Here is a 23488-nt window from a genome sequence, read left to right on the forward strand (position 1 = left end):
GGGGGAGGTGAAGACAGCCGGGAAAACTGCGTCTCCGCCAGGCTGCTTCCCTTCCTCCGTGTTTTTTCTCAGCCGGCGTAGTTTGGCAAGCCCGCTTGGGGTGCCTCCGAGCCCTTCTCGCACCGCCCAGGTGTGTGGGGTGCAGCGTCGGCGGCCAGGCGCCTGGCCCTCCCTTCACTGTGCTAGAGCGGTCCCAGGACAGGATATGTCGAGCTGCAACAGCCCCGGGGGCCCCGCCGCCCTGGACTTTCCAGAAGTCCTGAAGTCCCTGCTGGAATACTCCTTGCCCTGGACCAACAAGATGACAGGTAGGATTGAGGGAACGCATGCGGCGGTTTCCGTTTTGATTTCTCCTTCCCCTCCAAAAGTTGCAGGGCGAGAAGGGGGCAGAAGATCTCATTTGCTGCACGCTCTTCAAGGGTGTGTTTCCCCTAAGTGTTCGAGTCAGACGGGGAGTTCTGGCAGTGAGCATGTCGTGCGGCTGGGAGGAAAGACGGCAGCAACGGATTGATTACAAAATCAGTCAAGAGCACTGAGCTCCTGATCCTTTTAATCTCTGTGCTCAGCTACTTCTTGGAAACTCTCGAAGCTTTGCGCACAGGCAAGGCTTGGCCACAAATCTCCATGCTCATGTAGGAGCGACTTCCAGGATTGCCATCCAGGTTGTCCCGTGGTTGTAGGAGCGACTTCCAGGATTGCCATCCAGGTTGTCCCGTGGTTACTAACTGCTGAGCCTCCAGACGTTGCCTCTTCCCGGATGCAGACTGTCCAGCAAGCCTGGCCTGCGTGGGACAGGCTGACTCTGTGCAAACTTTGTGTTTGATGCTGCAGTTGTTTATCAGTGGAAAGCTGGGGTAGGGAACATAACAAGTGTTGTGATTTCTTTGCAAGAGCACTTCTGTGCTCCTAGGCTTTCCTGCTATCTGTGCAGCATCCTAGCAAATAAATGGATAGAACCCAGGAGGTTATTTAGTCTGGGCTGCTGCTGTGCTGAACAGTTCACTCTTGCCGGACTGACCACTTCTGTATTGCTGGGCCTGCTCCAAGTGCTCACCGCACAGCTCGGGGACTCTGGTTTTGGATGGGATGACACACACCCTTGGCAAGCTGCTTTTTGCTTGTTGTGTTTTGATGTTCACTGCCGAGTGCTGAGGAGGTGTGTGGGAGCACCTTGGCTCAACAAGCTCATGTCTAGGCACGAGTGAGTTGAACTCACAGAAACAAACGCGCACTGAGCTCGCTCTTCTGTAGGGAGCTGCTACCAGGACACGCAGATGGCTCTTTAGTCTTGAGGGGCAGCGTGATCCAGGAGGTGGGAGCAGAAAATGTGGAGTGGGATCCTGCTCTCACTCCAGGATCAGCAGGAGAAAAGGCTGCTGCTGCAGCAGTAAAGCACTCGTGCCAGGAAAGGCAGCTGGATCATAGCAAGCCCGGTGGCACCCGCACAGCTCCCTGTGGGAAAGGGGTTAATAGGGCGAGGGGAGCTGCCATACCCCCTAACGGGCTCATTTTGTTACAAGGCTGAGCTGCTGCCACCTGTGAGCTGGCTCTCTCCTTTGCTGAGCCTTTGCCCATTAACGGGTGTATTTACATATCACACGGTATGAAGCTGTGTGTGGAGACCAGGGTATGTTTTCCGGGCTGACTGATACCCGGGTAGAAAGCGGACCTGGCTGGGAGGAGGCAGTAACGGCCAAGGGACGGTCGCGTGGTACAGAGCCTTGCTGTGCTAAGCTGAAGTTTGGCTGCCTCTCTGGGATCTCTGGACTCCACAGCCAAGTGGACTGAATTAATCCAAGGGAGGAGTGCTGGCAAGGTTTATCGGTTTGGCAAGAGTTGGGGTAGGCGGCAGAGGGGAGATCAATGATTTGCAGCCAGTCTTACCTCGGTGTGGCTTATTTGGCAGCTAAGAGTGCTGTTTTGAGGCAGCTTCCTTCCTTCCTCAGCCCCAGGACCACCCTGCCTCTCAGCATCACCTCCTGCAACCCTTAGAATTGTCCTTACTGTGCCACTTTCCAGGCCAGTGTTCCTGTCACGGCCCTCTTCCCACAGAGCTCCGTTCTCTCCCTCTGGGTCTCCATACCTACACACCACGTGTCTGGATTTGTTGGGTCTCAAGCCTCTGTCTGAAATGTGTTCTTCTACTCAGACCTCCCAGTGGGGCTTGCTGTACGTGTGTCCCCGCCTGTGCCTAGTGCTGGGCTGCTTCTCACTTGCCTCCCTGCTGCATCAGAGCTGGGCTGTTCTGCATCATCTGGCCCTGACAAGACTTCCTGTAGTAACAGCCGCTGCATTCCTCTCCTCACATCTCATTGTCCTCCTCTCTTCCTTCTCAGCTGCAGAGCAAAAGAGAAATTGTAAAAATCCAGGCAGATCTCAGCTTAACCAAAAAGGTACAGCTGATGGTGCAGTGCCCACTTTCTGCTGGCAGTGGCTTGAGCCCCCAGTCCCCAGAGGTGCTAAGAAAAAGCTCTCGGAGCAACCTCCCTGCTTGCTGGCAGGGCATAGCTGATGCCCAAGGAGAGTGACGTGAGAGGGAACCCACAGGAATGCTCCCCAGGAACTCCCTCTCTCCCTCCCTCCCGCCTTCGGCTGAGCGGCTAACATTGTACAGGCTAAACCCTCTCCAAGCAAAGTCACAACACAGCGGTGGTGCAGAACAAACCTTAGCGTGGTGGAGCTTGGATGGAAATGTGCTGGTGGAAGAACACGGTCGATCTAAAGGGAAAAGCCCTGGAGTAAAGGCTGCTGAGCGGGTTTAATAACCTCCATTCATATGGACGTTACCCAGCACAGCAGTTGCCATCGAGATCTGCAGGGGGCATGGGCATGCACACAGAGCCTGTTCCTTGAAGGATCTGTACAGCACTGAGGCACAGCATCATCCCCGGGGGCCTCCAGCATCAACAATGGAACAAAGCGACCATGGAGAGCCGTAACTGAACGGGAAGCCTGCGGCCTGCCCCGTTTGGCTATGTCCCCTCGCCCTTGTTCCTTGAAGCTGCCCCTTCCCGGCCTCACTAGGTTGTGTTCTCTACCACCTACGACTAGCTGTTTCCCAGGCAAAAGCTCCGCTGCGAGCCCTCTGCCCCTTGCCGAGCTGTGTGTGCCACCGCTGCCGTGTGTGGTCTGACATCTGTGTTCCATTGCCCCGCGTGAAGTGGCATCTCCCCCTCACGCATGCGCTTTTTTCTTCTGCCAGCTGAGCTTGGCAAGGCGGAGGGAGTCCGCGGAGGGCGAGCAGCAGCCCTGGAGCACGTTGGGCAGCGGAGCACGACCTGCTCTGCCTGCTCCTAGCAGCGGGATTTATCAGCCTGGATAAACGATGCGTTAACCCGTGTTGTTCCAGCCTCTGGACCACAGCTTGCACTTACAAGGTGGCCCTTTCCCAGCTCCCCGTCAGGCAGCACGCATGCAGGAGTTGCGTCAGGAGTCCCAGCCCTGTCCCCTGCCAAGCAGGCAGCAGAATCGTCCTCCCAGTCTACGCAAGAGAAGTAGCTGGCAGGCAGGGCAGCTCCCTGTCCACCCACGTTGGATGGAGACGTCGCCCAGTCCTCGTTGCAGTGATGGGGGAAAGCGCCTACTCCACGCGGCTTCCAACCCGTTCCTTTTCCTGGGACCCGCGGGGAGGAACTCGGACCTGACTGTGTGAGAAAGATCATCAGGGTTAATTAGCAAGGGTCCGGTGAAATTGTGCCTCGCCGCCAAAGCGAAATGTCTGAGGTTTGTGGAAGGGCAGCTGAACCAAGCAGATGCCCGAGTGTCTACCCGGGAGGGAGAGGTCCCATTTCTGCTGGCACTTAGGGGGACACGTCCGCTGGCGCCTGTGGCTGCGTGGGGCGCGGAAGGGGCAATCCCAGCGGGGTCGCGCGCCCTTTCCTCGCCCTGCTCGCCGCGCTGTGCGGTAGGTTTGCTGCGGCCAGCCCTTCCGCGGCAAGAGGCAGCGACTGCCGACGGGAGAAGCGTCTGTCCCTTCCACGAGCTCGTTCCTTCTGCAGGAGCAGCTCCTCGGTACCCGCCTGGGCTCTGGGGATGAACTTGGCAACACTGGCTCCCTTTGTGCGTTGAGGAGCTTAAACCCCAGCGTGGCAGCCATGTTGGTGGAACGGGGCGGGAGTGGTTGGGGAGTCACAAGGGATCGCTTGTGACCATGAAAACTTGGAGAGACTCCCGCTCCCGGGCTGCCCAGCCGCGCCAGCAGCCGCCCTGGAGTCCTGCTCGCTGCTGGCGTGATGCAGAGCAGAGGGAGATGAAATCCAGGTCACGCGGGACCCCAAGCGAGGGTGTTTGAGGATATTTAAGGACTGGGGCGGGAGCGCTGGCACCGGCGGCGGTTGGGAAGCGCCGGGTTACGCGCCCCCCGAGCCCGCCAAGCTGTGGCCGTCGGGCCCAGCGGGGCCGGGGCAGCCGGGCGCAGCCCGCGGCCGGGCAGCGGCCCGCACCCGGGGCCGCCCCAGCCGCTAACGGTCGCTTCCCGCGCAAGCGTAGAGGCGGGGCGGGCGCCCCCCCCCAACCCCCGGAGGCGAGCGGCGGGCGCGCGCCCCGCAGCGGGCACTGCTCCTCCTCCCCCTCCGCCCACGCGCGCGCTTCCCCCCCTTCCACACCCCCCCCCCCCCCCGCGGCCCCGCCTTCAGGAGCAGCTGGCGGTGACGCAGCTCCCGGAGGAGGCGCGAGGGGCGGGGCGCCGCATGCTGATGAGCAGCCTGGAGCCTGCCCCTGCACGTGCCCCGGCGGGAGGGGGGCGCGTGCCCGCGCCGGCCGCGGAGGGGCGGGGAGGGCGGGGCCTGCCAGAGAGGGGCCGCCCCCCGAACGGCGCGGGCCAATCCGCGGGGCAGAGAGGGCCGGGCCGGTCGCGATCCCATGGGTGGGCGAGGCCGCGGCGATCATGAATACTGAAACAGGCGCGGAGCGTCAGCCGGACGCGCATGCGCTGTCAGCTCCTCGCGCGCCGTCCTCGCTCCGCGCTGGTCGTTGCCGCCGGGTCCCGGGGAGCTGTCGCAGCTTCGTGCCGGGCGCTGCGGCCGCCGGCGACCGTTGACAGCCCGCCCGCGCGCCCGCCAGCTCGCGGGGAGCATGCCCGGCCGCGCCGCGCACCAGGAGGCGGCGGCGGCGGCGGGAGGAGCGGAGCCCACTGCGGCCGGGGGGAGCGCGGGGGCCGCCGCGCAGCAGGAGCAGCGGGGCCTGGCGGGCGCTTTCCCGCTGGTGCTGAAGAAGCTGATGGAGAACCCGCCGAGGGAGGCGCGCCTGGGTGAGCGCGTGGGCGCGCGCGGGGGCGGCGGGAGCGCGCGGCACCCTCCGGCTCCTCTCTCTCACCGCCCCCCCCCTTCCCCTCCTCCCCCCTCCCCCCCCGCCGTCTCCCCGCCCCGTGCCTCGGAGGGCGGGACCCGCCGGGTCACGGCGGGACTGGCGGCGGCGGCGCGCGCGGGGGGGGGGGGCACCCGCACGCCTGAGCCTGGCGCGCCCCCCCTCCCCCCCCCCCCCCGGTAGGGCGCGCGCCCCTTCCCTCCGCCCCCGCCGGCAGCGCGGGGCTCGCGGCCCGCCGGGCTCGGCCTCACGATGCGCGCTGGCCCTGCAGCCGCCGGGCCGTCCCGCCGGGTGCCCGGTGAAACGCGGCCGCGGCCTGACGCGCTGCCCGGGGCCTCCCCCGCCTCTGAGGCGAAGCCGGGAGCAGCGGTGGGAAGGGCCGGAGCCTCCCGTGACCTTCGTCGCCCAGGAGCTGCGCGGCGGCACGCAGAAGCGGCGGATCCCCTCCGATGGGGCTCGGTGATCACCGGTGCGGGCGGCACTGCCTGCCTGCGCACGGGCCCCGTCCCGCAGAGCCCGGAGCTGCCTCCCTCCCTCGGGCTGCGCCGGCAGCAGCGGTGTAGATAACAGTCCCGGTACCGACAGCTGCCGTGCTGGTGGGGTTTTCCTACCTGGGAGTATTTTTGCCTTGCTAAGTATCAGTTCGTTTCTGTGCAAGGCTCGGCTTTATCTGCCCGGCGTACCGGTGTGTAATATAAGAAGTGCTTATGCTTGGGAATTTTGGGGTTGAGAATCATTTTTCGGAACATCAGGCGATAGCCGGGGCAGGCCACGGCGCTGGCAAGACTGTTCCCGGTGAGGATCCTAGTTAAGATCCGTTCACTTTCGATGTCTGACATTGCACGATACTGCATAAATGTATCCATCTTGTGATTCTAGCAAATAGTTTTTTCTCCTTTCTATAAAAAAACAAAGCGCCTCCAGTAAAGGTTTTAGTGATGTTGCTATGCTGCAGGATGCTGCAGTACGTAGAATCTTGAATCTACAACATTATGGGATTTCTTAAGATATTTTTTCACCCGATCCTTTTTAAAGGTGATAGTGCCAGCAGCAGGAGCTAGAATTTAAGTTCGTGTGTGGAAACTATGGTGGTAGCTGACTGGGATATGGCGAATTTGTCTGAGGGGTGCTTTTCTTGTCCGGAATCATGTGATCTGGCCAATGGAGATGCAACACTTTAAAATTATTGTGATTTTGAGGTAGTGCATTTTTCTACAATTAGAAAAAAAAATTATACTTTTACTAGATGATCCCATTCCAGCTTGGGAAGGTTTTCAGCTTGATTCTCTAACCTAACGCTTGCTAGTGAGTCCATCGCGTCTTGATTACCCCTCTCCATTCATGCTGTGATGAGGTTCAGATTGTTCTCATTCTTAAAATCTCTGCATAGATTTGCTTAGTCCACTTTGTACTGTTTCACTTCACACTTCGTGGAACTTGTTGCTTTCTGTTGATTTTGATCTCTGATGCTTTTCTTGTTTGCATATTTGCAAAACAAAAGAAAGAATGCCTTCTGTGATAGCAGGTAGTTACTCTCAATTTTACAAAACACTTGTCAGTAGAACTGTAACTCAGCTGACTTCAGAGGATCCTTGTATTTTCTGTTCCTTTACAGCATAGGGACACCACCAAAATATTAAGTAATTAGTAATCTTCTTCAAACAGTTGTGTGTTTTCAGGATGCTTTCTGAGAAAAGACCGTATGCCTTTTGTCTGGAATGACTGTTGACAAAAATACAATTTTCTGTCTTATTCTGCGAGAAACGGTATCAGCTAGCTGCCGTGTCCATTTATAGTCTCCACAAACAACCAGTGGGTTTTCCAACTGCTGTAGGTAATTTGACTACCCAGTAAGCAAGCAAGCTTTCTAATCCTTCTGAGCAACAGAGGACACCCAGTTCCAACTGAATGCCATCATCCTGAGGGCTGCCCTGCCGTGTACCAAGTATGTCTGACCAGCCTTGCTGTAAGTTGTCCTCGAGTACATTGTAGGGTTTAAATAAATAAAAATAATAATATTTTTATAAAAAGTCCTGTCAGGTAAGGGAAGAGAACTCATGTTCTGGAGCAGGAGAGTAGGTCTCTCCTATTAATATGAGCTGCTGCATACTCTCCAAAGGATGCCTTAATCACCAGCTGTGAGCTGCTGTGGCAGGAGGGAATGCCTCAAGAAATATCACAGTAATGGGCATCAGGAACACGGAACCTTATAACCTGTCTTGTTCCATTGTTGCAAGTGGGACTAAAGTTTTATGGGGCGATCAGCCTTAGTCTGTATTGTGTTTTCAGTGTAACTTAACAATATTTTTTGATGGATGAGGGGAACTTTGACAAAGAAGTGTTTGTTCTGTTTGTGGCTGGGATAGCTCTTGAGAGTTGTGGCCAAAATGTCTTTTAATCTGGGGTGGGTGGGTTGGTTGGTTGGGGTTTTTTTGATGAAAAAATAGGATGTGGAATAAAGCTCTTTCCGAGCTGCTGCTTTAAGGCTAAAACAGCAGTATTTCCAACAGTTCAAGGCCTGGAATGCTCTGCGTAAATTACTTAGCATAAACTAGTGACCTCTCTGCTAACAGCAGATGTACAGCCTAGTTAATAGGTCACAGCAGCAGAATGAGGGGGCTAAATCGGACGTGAGCTATCAGCTGCAGAAGTACAGTCCAGATTTATCAGGGTGACCTTGAATCACTGCAAATGGAGCCTCTTAGGATACTGCAGCTCTGCTGTCAGGTAATACCTGTTTACACTATAAATACCTTCAGAGAATTAATGTTTCAGGTCCCTGTGCTGGGGCAGGCGGAAACTTCCCCTTCAAGATGCAAGAAGTTAATTAGTGTTTCATTAGATGTTGTGCACCCAGCAGGATGTTGTGCAGCAGAAATAAAGATTAAGTGAATTGGAAGAAAGCCAATGGGAAAATGTCAACGCAAAAAAGATCATTCAACAGTTTAATCTTTTTACAAATCGTGTTTGAAATACACGGACACCTGATGTGCCTGTTAAATTCTGCTATTTTAATTTGTTTCAGATATTGCTGTTAGAAGTGAGGGGAGAGACAGACAGCATAGCTAAACAAAGATGGCACTGGGGACCCAGTGCTCGACCAGTTGTCAACATGTAGCAAAAGGGGGAAAAAAGAAATCGGGTGGTCTTCTCATGTGAAGGAAGGATTTAATCTGGTGTGAGCCATGGATGATAGCAACAGAAAGTTGAAGGGACCATGGTCTTTTGAGGCTACTGAAGTACAGCAGGATGATGGTGCACATATAAAAGGCAGTAAAAGATCTGAGAAGAGCCACATATGCCAGTAGTGTAGTCTTTTTGGAATCTACCTTCTGAACAGTATTTTTAAGCCTTCTGTTTAATCTGTTAATCGCTTGAGGTTTATTTTCTCCTCTGTTGGAGGTGTCGTATTAGATGTTGCAAAACAAAAGCACTGCTGGCTTGCATTAGAACTGGCATAACTTTTAATGGAATACTATTGTTTTCAAGAGTAAAGAATTATTTTTTTCTTTGTAGTTGACATTTTGAAAAAATATTCACAAGATTTTTTTATCATGTTGATTAAAAAATAAAGTGATTTACAAAGAATTCATTATTGTCATTTGCTTCTGTTTTGGTGAGGTCTTTACTAGAATAACATCCACAACTCCCACTGTGAATCTGGGTTCTGTTGTGTTGGTCACTATGCAAACCCTGGGGAAATACACGATCCCTGGTTCACAAGTTGGATGTAAAATGGCAGTTCGAGTTTGGTGGGGTGTGCTTCAGTAAGTGTAAGTGAAAATCGTCCTTGTATGTGAAGTAGATGCTGTTTCTTTACTAGCTTCGAATAGGAACTGTTTAGAAACATTTGGATTATTTGGATCATGACTGTTAACCTGCACATTTGCTTTGCACAAGCAAAGGGTAGAAAAGTTGCAAAACTGCCCTGCAGAAAAGGGTTTATAGCAGGGATAGGAGTTGGGAGATGGCAGTTCAGAGGCAGCAGAGTGAAGTGGCAAGGGAGAAGGCCAAAAGCTGCAAGATGATGTTAACAAAGTTCGGGTCCAGGAGCCACTGGTCTGAATTTAACATGCTCTTTAGGTACTTGCTCTTAGAGCCAAGTCTCTGGCTGGTAAGTATTTTCTCAGCTGTTTAGTTTAAAATTGGTATTAAAATGCTAATTTGCTTTGTATGACAGCACTGTTCTTTAAGCCATAAAAAGCTCTTCAAGTCTCAGTTCTATACCAGCCAAGCAGCAGCAGAAGGAATGCCAGTTCTATCAGAATAGGTTTTATATAAATAGGCTTTTCTGATTTAGAGCAGAGTTTCACCCCCACTCCCACCCCCGACAGAGAAAAACACTCCTTTAGCATATTGTAGACAGTCTAGAAAACCCTAGTGCCAAAGGTTTGTGCATTTTGTTGGGCTAGCCTGTGTGAATACTGGAGATCCAAACTGGTCCAGTGTATGCACCTAGAGTCCTTGTTCCATTGAACTGAATATTTGTCAGCTTCCATGGTAAGAACTGATTTGCGGTTGGTTTGGGTACAACTGGTGATCACTGCTGTTGACGGCAGCGCTGGCTCAATGCTGGCAGTGCTAGCACTGCTTCTGCAGTGCCTCCTCCAGCACTGGTAGAACTGCATCGCTACGTGGAGAGCTGGATCAGGAAAATCACTTGGATTTTCTTTTTTTCTTTTTTTCCCATCTCTGACAGCTTATTTTTATCTCTTAAATTATGTAATTATTCCATAACTTGAGTTTTCTGCTTGGATTCTGTCCCAGACAATAGTTAAGATTCAGTAGCTGTGGGGAACATAGGAACAGCCATTTTTCTGTAATATGTGCACTGTAGCATAGTAAATGGAGAAAATTTCATCAGTCTTGTGGCTTGGGGGTGGGATGTGGGAATATGCCTAATTAGACATCTCCCCAAAGAGTGCAAATTGTGTGTAGGTACTCTGAGCTATCTATAGTGAAGAGCATTTGGAGCTATTGCTTTGTGTGGACATGCTGAGTCATTTCAGAAAGAATGCTTCTAAAACACTGAGCAATAGATATCCAGGTTTCTGGTGTCCTGTGGACCTTTTGACTAAATTTCAAATGTAATCTGAAAACTTGTATTCCGTTCCTGTTTGTATCTAGATTATTCTTCCGCCCCTTCTTTCTTAAATGACACTGCTTCCTTGGAGTTTTTGTAATGGCTTCCCATGTAATCCTACTTACGGACGCTCACTTTCACAGTCTTCCAAGATGAGCCTGTGAAAAACAGGCTATTTTGCAGTGACTAATAATAAGCCAGATATAGTACTGTATCACACTTTGGTAAGTTACCACAGCAAAGGTGCTGGCCTTCAAGGCTACTCAAACGTCTGTGGTCCAGTCGTCACAAGGAGTCGGAGCATTCCATGCTGAGTTACCTATGAATGTAGCCTTTCAACATCTGTTTTTTCAGATCATGTCATGAGGCAGAACTAGAGCTTACTGAATTTCCTTTCATGGGGGTTTTGCTAGACTCTTAAACCTTGAGTCTGTCCTGTGTTATGGCATGTACAGTGACCTACTTGTATCTTTCAGATAAAGAGAAGGAGAAGATAAAGCTTGAGGAAGATGAGGCAGCAGCTGCCAGCACTATGGCAGTCTCTGCTTCCCTTATGCCACCCATTTGGGACAAAACTATTCCTTACGATGGCGAGTCTTTCCACCTGGAGTACATGGATCTGGATGAGTTCCTGCTGGAGAATGGAATTCCTTCCAGCCCTACTCACCTGGATTTGAACCAGAATCCACTCTTGCCTGTGGCTGAGCTGGAAGGAAAGGAGTCTGCCAGTGCTTCCACTGGTTCTCCTGCATCATCCTCTTCCACTGCAGTTTATCAGCAATCTGAAGCAGCCTCCAGCACAGGTAGATGGAATAATACGGGGCTCTGAGGGACTTTTGCTGTTCTTGTATTAAAAGGTGCCTCTTTAGATCAAAGAGGAGATGTGCTAACCTGTCAGTGTTAACTGTGGCAGGTTAAGTAGCACTAACATGCTCAATGTAGAGCCTCAGTCTGATTCATGAAGATGCTGCCAATTCATGAAGATGCTGCCTCTCCTCTTCTTCCCCTCTCCCTCTCCTGCAAATAATGAGTGAGTGTCTCTTAGTGTGCAGTCTGTTTCTCTTTTGAAATTCGAAGAGCTGAAACACCAACATAAAGTATTTGCTTTCTTGGTATTGCTAATCTAGTGAAAAGCTGGACGTGTTGAGAAAATAGTTTCTCAGGTTATTTTACAACGGATCTGATAGTTTGTGACAAGTCATTTGTGCTACCTTGGTGGCTTGGTCTGCCTGGGTGAACTTATGCTAACTTAATGTACCTCAAATAACAATACTTAATAGAAAAACAGTGAAGCATTTTTTCATGCTAGCCTGTGAAATGTAAGAACAGACAGTTGGAAAAGGTGTGTTAATGATGGTTTGATGTTCTGTGGTGCTTTGAAGAGGAAATGGAGGAATAAAGAAACAAAACTGTACTTAAATGGTACTAGGGAACGTCTACTCTTCATTTGCAGTATCAAGATCTTCTCTATTAAAGAATTTAGCAGCTTGGTCATCCTAGATTTGGATAAACATGATAGCTGCTAAACCTTCAGAATGCTATTTTGTGAGCAGACTTTACAGAAAGCATTTTGCTCAGGGCCTCTTCTGTGAATCTGAAAGAATGGCAAAATGCAGAACTCCTTCAAAATAAGACATAGGTTGTGGCTTTTTTCTTGGTAGTGTATGAAAAAACATATTCATTGATCACTGCTTCAAATTACACTGACATTTGCAATTCGTGTGTATGAAGTTTGTAAACAACAGATAAATATGACAAAGTTTGTATATACGCTGTCAGTGTCAGACAGTCTGTTGGGACATTTGTTTCCGTGTGGCAAAGAAGTAGAATACTGCTGCATTTGTAACAACCCCCCCTTTATTTAGTCCTTTGTTTGGAAATACGATTGTCTGGCATTTGAAGCACCCAGGGACTGGTGCTCTTTGGGCACGCTTGTTTCCATAAGGCTTTCTGTGGCATAAAACATAGGCTGATAGAAGTTTCTCACTTGTTATTGCTGTGGAAGGCGCTTCTGAAGTGTGCAAAGCATGTAGTTTTTGCTGAGGAAGTTATTAACTCTTGTCCCGCATCTATCTACTCCTGTCTGTTAGTCTGGCATATGTTTCTAGAGTCTGTATTACAAACTGGACTTGTAGCTTCTCTCTGTGCCAGCAGCTGTACAGCACCAAGCATGCCTTAGGGTAATACCGAATACTACTATTAAATGATGCCCACAGTAGGGCAATAGATAGAGATACCCAAGCTGACTTCTTAGTTTATTCTTTTCATCCTGCTGAATGTATTGTAACTTCTCCTGTTGTCACCAGAGTCCCCACGACAAAATGAGAGAAATACTCCCAGCCCCATTGATCCTGACTGCGTAGAAGTTGAGGTGAATTTTAACCCTGACCCTGCTGATTTAGTGCTATCCAGCGTGCCTGGTGGTGAGCTCTTCAATCCTCGCAAGCACAAGTTTACTGAAGAGGACCTGAAACCACAACCAATGATTAAAAAAGCCAAGAAGGTTTTTGTCCCAGATGAGCAAAAGGTAACATTTATTGCTGCAAACTTCTCTAGGCGTCGATCAAAGTTTTCTGACTCTTTGTCCAAACATTTTGACATATAAAGGTAATGCACTATACCTACATGATTGGGCAGAAGCACTGCCAAGAACAGAATTGGCAAGTCAACTGCTGTTCTTGCTATTTTGCTGGTTTGGTATCATGAGACAATTACTGGGCAGGAGCAACGTATCATGCTATACACAGGAATTAGAAGAACTATCAAGTCACATCCTCATCAACTGCACTTTTGAAGGCCGTTGAACATTTTTGCCCAGCATTATGACTGATCTGGCTTTAAGCAGCCCGGACAACAGAACAGGTTGCTTTCTGTAGAAGTTCATTCCTTAATTGAAACTAAGTAAAGGGAGCATTTCAGTTGGACAGCTTCTTGGTAGCGAAGTCTCTTAATGTCCCTAGTTCTAGCTGTGCACTTGGCTTATCTTAAAACAAAACTCATGTGAGGATGAAGTCTTACAGTACTGTGCCTGTATTTTGGTGTCAGAGCCCTGCAAACCAATGAAAGAGTTTCTTTAATACAGCAGTCAGTGTGAATATCATCATACAATGAAGAGGTGTCTATTTTATATAGTTGTCAGGTTGGCATATGTTTTTTCCTTTTTTGCTACAGGATGAAAAATATTGGACAAGGCGAAAGAAGAACAATGTGGCAGCGAAGCGTTCCCGTGATGCTCGGCGATTAAAGGAGAATCAGATCACAATTCGGGCAGCCTTTCTTGAGAAAGAGAATACAGCCCTGAGGACGGAGGTTGCAGAGCTGCGCAAGGAAGTGGGACGGTGCAAGAACATTGTTTCTAAATACGAGACCAGATACGGACCCTTGTAAGCACACCCCTTTTTCTTGTTAGGGTTCCTTGTTTTGGCCTCTTAGACTTCTCTGCCTTCTGTAGAGACTCCCAGAAATAAAGTTTGTGGAGGCTTTCCCATTTTGCATCTACACAAAAAAAAAACCAAAACAACCAAACCCTGTTTCTGTTGGCACAACTTGTTCAGGCCCTTTCCTGATCATTATGTTGCCCAAAATCTTAGTGTCTATATTTACAACTTTGTTTTTAACACTGGTAGAGCATTTTCTGATGTCATGCAATAGAACAGATTCACCTGTCTGGAGGAATAGATGTAGATCCCTCCTGAGTGGACAGGGCTTTTGCTATCTGTTCTAATGTCCATTGTAAGTGGAGAAAGAGCCTAGGAGACTCTCCTTGCTGTTTTTTTTCTTCTCTTTAAACTCCTGCTCTTTTCTCTGTATCCACCCTGCCCACCCCTCCCAGTCAAATTGTAAAACATAGTTTTAAGAGATAAGTAGATGTTGCTGGGCAGCATCATGAAATAATTTTCTTTCCCATTCAGAGGCACTAGAAAGTACCTGTTGTATAGAACTATGTTGCTGTTGAAGAGGAATAGGGGAACCTTTAGGACAGGAAGACAGGATAACGTTCAATCTCTTGTAAAAACTGAGGTATCTTGAGGTTAATGCACAAGTGTTATGCAGACTAGAGTCAGTGCAGTGTTGATTAAAATACTGCTCAAACATCTTGGTGGGTTCTAATCCTGGATCACTTCCAGAAAGCAAGGAGAGAACAGTAGGGAATCTCTCACTTTACAGATATGGACAAAATAATTTACTGTGGGTTTTAGGCTGTATTTTTACCACCACTCCTCCTTTTTCTTCTGTAGAGGGACTTCCCTCTTGAACTGCTGATAAAGCAGCATGTTATGCTTCATTGCGAAGTACAGGAGATTTAAAAAAGAGGTCTGGCTCGTTAGGCTGAACCTCAAGTCCTATCTGTTAAGGAATTGCCAGTACCTTATGCTTTAGAAGAAGGGTTGGTTTTTTTAAAGAAGCAAACAAGCCACTGTTACTTTACTGCACCTTACCTGTTGTACAAGAGCTTGAGAAAAAGTTTTGGTCCTTTGCCTCATGAACACTCTATGGAACGAGCTACACCCACTCTAGACACGAACAGTTTACCTCACTATCTTCTGTGTAGCAGCGTAACTGATCTCCATGCCTGCTGGTTCTCTCTCCAGCATGTTTCCTGTTACAAAATTAGCACACAAGACTTGCCCTCTTGGAAGTAATCCACTCTCGTCACCAAGCGCTGCTTCAACAGTATATGGTGTTAAAAGGAAAAATATGTTATGTCTGATGTTGGGACCTTCTGCATGACCTGCAACTGCAAGAACCAGAAGCTTTAACAGAAGTATATGTCTAGGAGTCCTCTTAACAAGAGAGGCTATCTTAAGATAGCAGCTGTGTCAGAACTCTTAGGCTGCACCTCCTGGGCTAATATTTATACTGGGGAGTAGATATGGGATAGAAGATGTTGAGGCTAGTTTCCAGTTCCCCTACTGAAATCTGAAAAGTGTATTAGAAAAGCATTGGGCTTTCTTTTCTATACTAAAGACTTCTTGCCTAGCTTGTTTTTTAAACATAATGTTGATATTAGTATGAGTTTAGACCAATTGTGTGTTGACTTCTTAAGAAAGTGGAGAAGCAGGCTAATCCAGAATGCTTAAAGTAAGTGTGTGATTTGAATGATCTCCCCCTCTGTTATGTTCTTAATTTGACTAGAGTGGCTTTTCATGCAGCGTTGGTCTAATTTCTTTCAAACATGCTAAAAATTGTCACCCTTTCAGCAGGGGTTTTTCTTTCGCAGGGTGGTGTGTGGTGGTGATGGTGGGAAGTATGTTATAAATAAATTGTCACACTTAACACTTTGCTTTGTTTAAAGTGACTTATCTGATTCCGAGTGATGCAACTTTAAAGACTTTTAAAAACAAAGAATCTAAAAAGCACACATGAATCGCCAGTCTTCAGAGTGAGCAGTGAAATCTGTGAGGTGTCCCAACACAAACAACTGACGATGACCCTGCCTGCCTGCTTGCCTGCAAGTACCCCATCTGAACTACCCAGGGCTGGGCATGATGAAAAGTGCAAAGTCTCCTTAATTCTGTATATGGCTTTCTTATCTGTCTTTCTCACTGTAACTATAAACTACAATAAGCTTACTTATTGGGGTTTTGTCAAGACACTCAAAGTTTGTGTCTCAAAGTCTGTTGACAGCCTGTGTGAATAGTGACTCTTTGTTTTGGCACTCAAGTGGCTGAAAATAGGGAGTTTTAAATGAAAGTGTATATACAAAAAATGGCTATATTTTAAGACTCTCTGAGGTAGAATGAATTTTATTTAATACTGCAGCTCACTTCTGGTAAGGTGTAGCATCTTGTCTAGTACTGTAAGTGCAGAATTAAAGATACCAGGAAAACAGCAGTCTGTGATGCGTGAGACTTCCAGTGCAGAAAAGTACAGCAGATGTATTGAAACAATCCAGAAAGCACCACAATGTGCCATACAAAGAGTAGTAATAAGCCTCTATCAAATGACCCATGTCATAGTAAAACACTTCAGTTGCTTTCCTGCTCCACAGCTGCACTGCTGTAACCTGCCTTTCCATTTGTTTCTTTTATGAGGCTCACTTTCTTTTATGGCATCTTGCTGAAACAAGATCTGTTCTTCTGTTAACAATTTAGTAATCATGGAAAAGGTGCTAGTCTGAGCTGCTGACCCCCATGTCTCTTGGCTCTCTGAAACTACCAAATGAGTATTTATTGGCTCCAGCAAAACAATGGCTATTAGCTGCCATATTACAATTTTCTGTCTCTTGACTACAAGAGAACTGCGGTGGCAAAAGAGTACTCTGTTCATCTCTTTTATAGAGCAGAAACAGCCAATGATTTCCCACAATTAAAATGGGCAGCTTAAGTATCAAGACCCTTGTGCTGGTGTGGGAGAGCAGATGAAAGCTTCAACAGATTGCGGGGATGTTTATGGCGTGTAGAAGATAGAGGAAGTAGGTGGAAGTTCCTTCCTAAGAATTTCATCAGCATAACAAGAATCTCCTCTTATATTGAGGAAGCTTGAGAGCTGAATTTGTGTGGGAAGAAAAGGAGTACTTAATTTCGGAAAGTAGTATGGGGCTATGCTCGTAGCCAAAATGGGGCTTGTAAGACAGGAGTGTATTCATGCTTGGGGATTGATAAACAGCATAGTCCTCAAGAAAAATAAGCTTGAAAGCTTTCAGAAGCACAAGTGCCGAAGCTGAGGCACAACTAGTTACCAGCAGAACTCAACAGTATCATGTTGAACAAGTATTTTGACTTTGCATTTACCCAAGAGATTCCACCCCTAATTTCGGAGCAGAAATGCAAAGACAAAAAGGTGCAAAGAAGCAGCTAATGTTGTAAACATTTAAGAAAATAATAAAAATCTCAAAACTCAGAATTCATAAGCAGGTTTTTGAAGGCATCACCTTTGTAAAGAGCCTATACATTAAATGCAGTTATTGACCTATTTTTTTAATTATTATTTTTAATGGACCATGTTCTGAAGTCAAGGAAGTGCTTTTAACTTTTTTGCTGGTTACAAAAGTATACTTGTGAGTGTATTATTGTAATTTGGGATTCTAAAGCTCTGATATAATCTTGGGGTATTCTCTTCAAATAGATGAATAGTTTAGCTCCATGTTGCTGAAATGTCAGCATGTATTTCTATCTGTATCAAGTATTGCTGATTTGGACTGACATTTTTGATATGTGCTGGGGTTTCTTGTTGTTTTATTTTGGTGATAAAGGCCAAACCATGGATTTAAAAAAAAAAAAAAAAGGCAAAACAAACAACGCTGACAGCATGTAAATGTAGAAACTCCTTTTGCATTTATTGTTTCTAAATTTTCAGGTAGCTTTGAGTGGCTGGTCTTGGAAGTCATGCTTCCTGTTTAAATAACAAAGCTAAAGGGTACTGTAACTGCACGAGGAGTTGCTCGTCCTTCATTTGGGTCTTGCTGTCTTTACTGCTTTAGGAATATCTTTTAAATACTTACATATGTGTACAGGAGTTGGTTTTGCAGTACGTCACGCTATTTTAACAGCAAAATATTCATTTGGTGAGAATAGTATGTGCGGTTCTGTTAATTCTTTCTGTTGTATTAAAAGCTTACGGAATGGAAACTAACAGTGAATGTTCATTAGATCTTTCCTTCAGAGAAGGCTGTTAGCAATCTCTTGTGCTTCCCTGCAGGGACAGTGCAAATTTGCACATTCTGTGATTCATGTGTCTGGGTGGCAAAACTGGAAAATCGCACTTTAGGGTGAGTGCAGCTTAACTTTTGTAGCTGGAGAATTTTTTTTGTAAAGAAGCAGCAGCTTCAAAGATAGATAAGAAGGTAGTAACTATTTAAAGGAGTGTTAGTATTGCCAGACAAAAAAAATTATGTGCAATGCTGCATTCCTTTCTCAGTTTTTGCGGTCTCAGGAAGTTAAGCTTGCTGCTTCAGAGCTCCCTGCTCCTCTCAGAACAATTAACTATGTAATCTTGTTTCTTTGACTAGGATGACAATCCTGTCCATAAGAGATAACTTGGGTACATTTTCATAGCGGTTATAAGATGACCACTATTATTTGAGCTCAGTTTGAACATTAAAAGATGCTGAATTGACACTGTTAGAGCCTGAAGTTCTTTAACCTTGGAACATGCTCTGTAGAGGCTGTAAGTGTGCCTGATGCCAGCGTACCCCATTCCAGCCATAAAGGGACCATCTCCAAGGGGAGAGAACAAAGGGAGTGCACCTTTCAGCATCACTGCAGGGATTGCTAGTAAAAGGGAGCAGTTTTTGACACAGCTGTACGTTCATTAGGAAGCCGATTGATGCCAAACAGCCATTTCACAGCACTAATTTTGAAAATACATAAACTGTTGATGAGATTTGTGGGCAATGAGTGTTGTGTTATTCTACAGAAGAAACAGGCGGTGAATAAATAATGCGCAACATTTAGTACAGTATTGCTTTCATATATGGTCTTCTAATCTATACTAGCTATATCTCCTTATAATAATGCGGATTTGTATGTAAAAATTCCCTAGAAATTTAATCTTTCACCGGTTGCCAAGATCTGCTCCCAGTGAAGCCAGTAACAAAGATCTCGTTAACTCCCACAGGAGAAAGTCGTTACTTTCACATGGTTATTGTAAAAGTTCTAGCAAGCACTGGAGTCGTGGGTGTCTTTCCTTTACTCCGGAGCATTCTGTGCTGGGATCAGGTGGATGTACCTCAGATTGCAGGTGTAATGTTGGTAAGCTGGTCCTATCGCTTGTTCATTTACACAGTTAGTGATAGTTTTGATATTCAGATAATCTGAATTCTACTTTTTTTTTCCCCTGCATGGACAGGGTGAAAAAGTAGTGTACTATAAACTTGTGCTGGGAGAAAATTTTTTTTTTTTTAAACATAAGTTAAATGTGGCTTTTTGCAGTTCTTCTAGTAAAATCTTCTGTCTTTTCTGACAGTTCTCCATTTCCCTGCTGTGCTGTTTGAAAGCCCAAGCTGTCTAGCTGTAGAAATCACTTTCAGCGTTATCTGCAGGACTGCTACTAATTGTACCAAACTCATCTCAAGTTGGGAGGTGGAGTGGAAGGCCAGCAGCTTTGGGAATTCTGTAATAAATTACCACTTGTGTGGAAAAATATTTTTGTGTATACAGCAGAAATAATGGGCTTGTACAGAAGAGAATATTGCTGCTTCAGCCTTGTAAGCCTCCGCAGCATAACAGAGCTTTGTTCCTTGTGATCAGATGCCTTCATTTTTAGTGAGAGTGGAGGTATCTCGGACCTTTGTAAAATCCAGATAGTCTTTTGTTCAACCTTACGATTTTGGCTGCTAAGCACGAGAGGAGAAACACAAATTTATCTGTGTACATAAATCTCTTTTTTTTTTTTGCAACCTACATCTAAATGCATAAACACCAAAATCATTTGTTAGTGCTAGTGTTTTGCCTTTGCAGCAGTGCAGGATGCTTGGCTGGCTTTCTAGATGTTCAGATAATTACTATGATTTGTATATCTGCCACTGTAACATGGTAGAAGATAGATAAACTCACAATGATCAACTGGGAAAAAGGTAGAAAGAATAGGCTTAACTAAACTTCTGTGGAGATGCTAACATAATGCTAATGGAGAAATTACACTTATTTAATTCGTGATAAGGCAGATTTGTCATACAGAATGTAATTTGTTAGTTTGATAGTATGCTATCCCCTAGTGAGTCGATTTTGGAATGCAAACTTCTTAAAGTTCAAGCAGCTACAGGGGAAAAGGAATCCTTTGAGGAGGATACACAGACAGATAGACCTAGATACTTGGCGAGGAGAGTGAAGAATGAAAGCAGGAAGAGTAATGCAAGAGTCTGACCTGAGCGAGATGGCTGAAACTGAATCCTCACTGTTTACAATTTTAGGCCCATTTGGATCCCATCAGTTTAGCATCATCTTACAGAAAGATATGTACTTGTTTAGGGAATCTCCTTTTCTTGATCTCATTTCCACAGTCCAGAAGAAAGTGAAAGGAATGTATAGCTAGGGAGGAGACTTACAGCATAAAGGCATGAAAAAATAGCTGTTGCTTTAGCCAAGTGTGCTGTTGCACTGAGACTTGACCTGCTGATGTGAACTGATAGTGCTGTGTTGTGAGGAAATCACTGTCTGAGGCCCCAACACTTTAAAGCCTCAGTTCTGCTGTCACTTCTGCATGGGGTGAGTCCTGTATCTGTAGAGAACCATGTGGACTTCACAGGACCTGTTCTGGAATGTGAAGCTCTGCCCAGGCAGTCAGCTGCAGAATTGTGTCCTTAACATAAGGTCGGTTGTAGTTACAAGGCTGTTGATACAAAGTGTAATTTGGGTGCCTGTTAAATAGCCAAAACCCGTGTTACTTCCTTTTCCCAACTGAGGCATGAGCAGACGCCCCTTGCTGTACAACATCTGTTTAAAAAAAAAAAAAAAAAAAAAGTACTTCACGTACATCTAGTAAATTAAGGCATGTGATTTTGGTCTGTGGGTCTCAACAAACTTTGCTCGTGTACCTGCCTGAATGTTTTCTCGGATCTGCAGCTGCGTCTCAGTGGGAAGGTATGGTGGGATTTGTTTTCCCGAGGGGGGCACAATAGCAGCTCTCATCTGTCACGCTGTGGGTGACCGCTTGCTACTGGCCAGGATCATGGATGAATGCATCCTCTGCACTTTTATGTGAAGTTGTCTGAAATGTGGTGATTAACATGAATTATTGGAATACTGTATTTTGTATAACTTAGAACATGTAAATACACTTTTAAAACTAATCTGTTCTATGAAGTAATAAGTGCTTCCATTGTAATATCTGAATATTGTTAATGCTTCATGTAGCTTGATTTGGGATTTTATTTTTCCTAGAGAACTACAGAAATCAAAACAAAGATTGATGTTGTGGAATCCTAGTCTAGTTGTGATGCTTTCTATCAACAAAAAAATGTTTTAAAAATAATAATAATGAGCTCCTTAAGCAGAGAAACTGAGAATTTGAGGGAACTGATTCTCTTCTAGTCTTTCTTTAACAGTTGTCACTGGTGACATTCATAATTGTACTCTTCCCATTCCATTAGCTGGACAGTTGACTGAGTTGATTGTGTTTGTGAGTAGCATTTGGAAAGCGGCGATATTAAATTATTTGTAATGCTTAGTGATTGAGGAGAACTAAAAGGGTTATTTTTAACTGTTCTCTCTTTTGGCTCAGACAGATCTGTCTCCACCTTTCAGCCAGACTGCAACAAGTTGCAATGAAACAGTGAGTGACTGTTACTGAAGCTCACTTGTAACCTAGACAGTCTATGTCTTTATTAGTTCTAATATATACAGAGATGCACAGGTATCCTGTTGTGGTGTGGAGAGAGAGAAGGTGGTTAATGAATTGAGATTTTGCAGAGTATGTGTGACTGGATGCTGCACAGCTGGAACTTTCGTCAACTTTCATAACCTTTTCTGTCATGTCTTAAAAGAAAAAAAAAAAAAATCACCAAAGTGGTGGAGTGAGAATCATGAGCGATCTGCTAGGAAATATGAATACTTGGGTTTTGAGGAGGAGGTGAGATTGATCCATCACCCTTCATCTAAGGAGACTAGCCTGTGATGACACTTTCTCCAGCCATAATGTAACTTCTTTGTCTTTAATACCATACTGGAGCAGTGTACTCTCTGGTAATGCCTGCATCCGCCGTGTTCCATAAATGACAAAGCCATGACATCTTTTGTAGTGGGCAGAGGTGGTGGCGTCTCTTCATTTTCTTCTTCTTTTTTCCTCCCCTCTCAGTGTCTCTAGGCTGTAAAATAGCTATGAAACAGCTAAGCATATGTGCAAGTTACTCAGAAAACTCTGTTCCTGTAAAACTTTCACAGTTAGTTTTTTAACTAAGTAGTTTGAGGGAACTCCTGTCTGCTAGATTTGGTCTGAAATTCTGTTGCCTCTTGGATAAAAGTAGTTTTTGGCTTCAGATGTGACACTGATCTGTTCCATTCATTCAGTGAGATGGATGACAAATCTGCACAGTATTTATATAAGATACAAATCTTGTCTTAGTTTTACTGTGTGTTGTTTAATCTCTTGGATGTCTGCTCCTTGAGGTTGTCTGTATAATTCCTGGAAATGTAACTGCTTTTTGAAGCAGTCCATAAAGTGCATTTGAGAGCGTGCTGACTGAGAGATTCTATAGAAATCAGAGATAATAAAGATTGTAAAGTGGCTGGGTAAAACTGTATTGCCATAAAAGGTTTTAATTTATATATGAATCTTTTGTCCCAAACTGCTTATTTTGTACATAAACCTACACACTCCTGGCAGCTGATGGGTGAAAATAAAGGTGCTTAAACAGCAATCTAATGAGGAAAGGGCATTTCACTGTTGCAGAGTTGGTATTATTTTATATTTCCATTTATTACACTTTTTATATGTATAAAACCACCGATTTGAATTCTCAAAGTCTTGAGCGTGGATTTTGTGAGTAGTTTAAATCCTCTCACCTCTCTGCTCGTAACTGGTTTTTAAGAAAAAGAAAAGCTTTTGTTTAAAATGTAAAATTTTGACTGTATTAAATTCTGTTAGTACCCTTCCTTTTTAAGAAATAAAATGTATATTCCACTATGATGAGATCCAGTAATTTTGTTCTCCAGATAGCGTACTGTGTGCTGCACACCACAATTGCCAGCATTACACCTGCAATTTGCAATGAAGTTGATAGGCGGCGTTAAAGCAGCTGATCACCTTGTAGGGGTTAGGTTCTTGCTGTGCATTTCCCATGTGGTAACTGTTAGGTGTGCTGGTAACAGGTATACAAATCCCCAGTTTTATTTTATGGATTAATTGATTTCAAAAACTTCGCAAGGTTTTGCATTTGTCCTGTAGTGACTCTAGGTTGAGCTCTTTCAGGTAGAGGGAGAAATCCTGACAACTGCCAGTCAACTGCATGCACTTGAACCTTGCTTTGTCTGTTACTTTGTGGCTGACAACCACCACAAAACAATCAGAAATTGGTTTTCTTTCTTTCATGGGAAGAAGAAGAGTTTAGAGTAAATAAGTGTTGACCACGAGGACAGCTTTCTCCATTCCTTTATATTTTTAGACCTAAGCCTTGATTTTTTGATTTGAGATTTTTTTGTGGTTTGTTTTTGTTTTGTTTGT

General features: G+C 46.0%; 1 protein-coding gene across 3 annotated transcripts; it reads left to right on the forward strand.

Annotated features, from left to right (window-relative positions):
* Positions 1–22951, forward strand: TEF (TEF transcription factor, PAR bZIP family member). 3 transcript variants are annotated; one of them, XM_009935026.2, is made up of 5 exons: positions 1–308; positions 10864–11190; positions 12694–12914; positions 13559–13770; positions 15684–22951. In XM_009935026.2, exons 1-5 carry the CDS (start codon positions 206–208, stop codon positions 15703–15705), a joined length of 885 nt encoding a protein of 294 aa, XP_009933328.2. In that variant the 5' UTR covers positions 1–205; the 3' UTR covers positions 15706–22951. The 3 variants fall into 3 exon arrangements, with proteins under 3 accessions (XP_009933328.2, XP_075285680.1, XP_075285681.1); XM_075429565.1 differs by lacking the exon at positions 1–308 and adding an exon at positions 4980–5248; XM_075429566.1 differs by lacking the exon at positions 1–308 and adding an exon at positions 5612–6099.
* The last annotated feature ends 537 nt before the right edge of the window (positions 22952–23488 follow it).

The sequence above is a fragment of the Opisthocomus hoazin genome, chromosome 8 (assembly GCF_030867145.1).
Source record: "Opisthocomus hoazin isolate bOpiHoa1 chromosome 8, bOpiHoa1.hap1, whole genome shotgun sequence".
NCBI lineage: Eukaryota > Metazoa > Chordata > Aves > Opisthocomiformes > Opisthocomidae > Opisthocomus > Opisthocomus hoazin.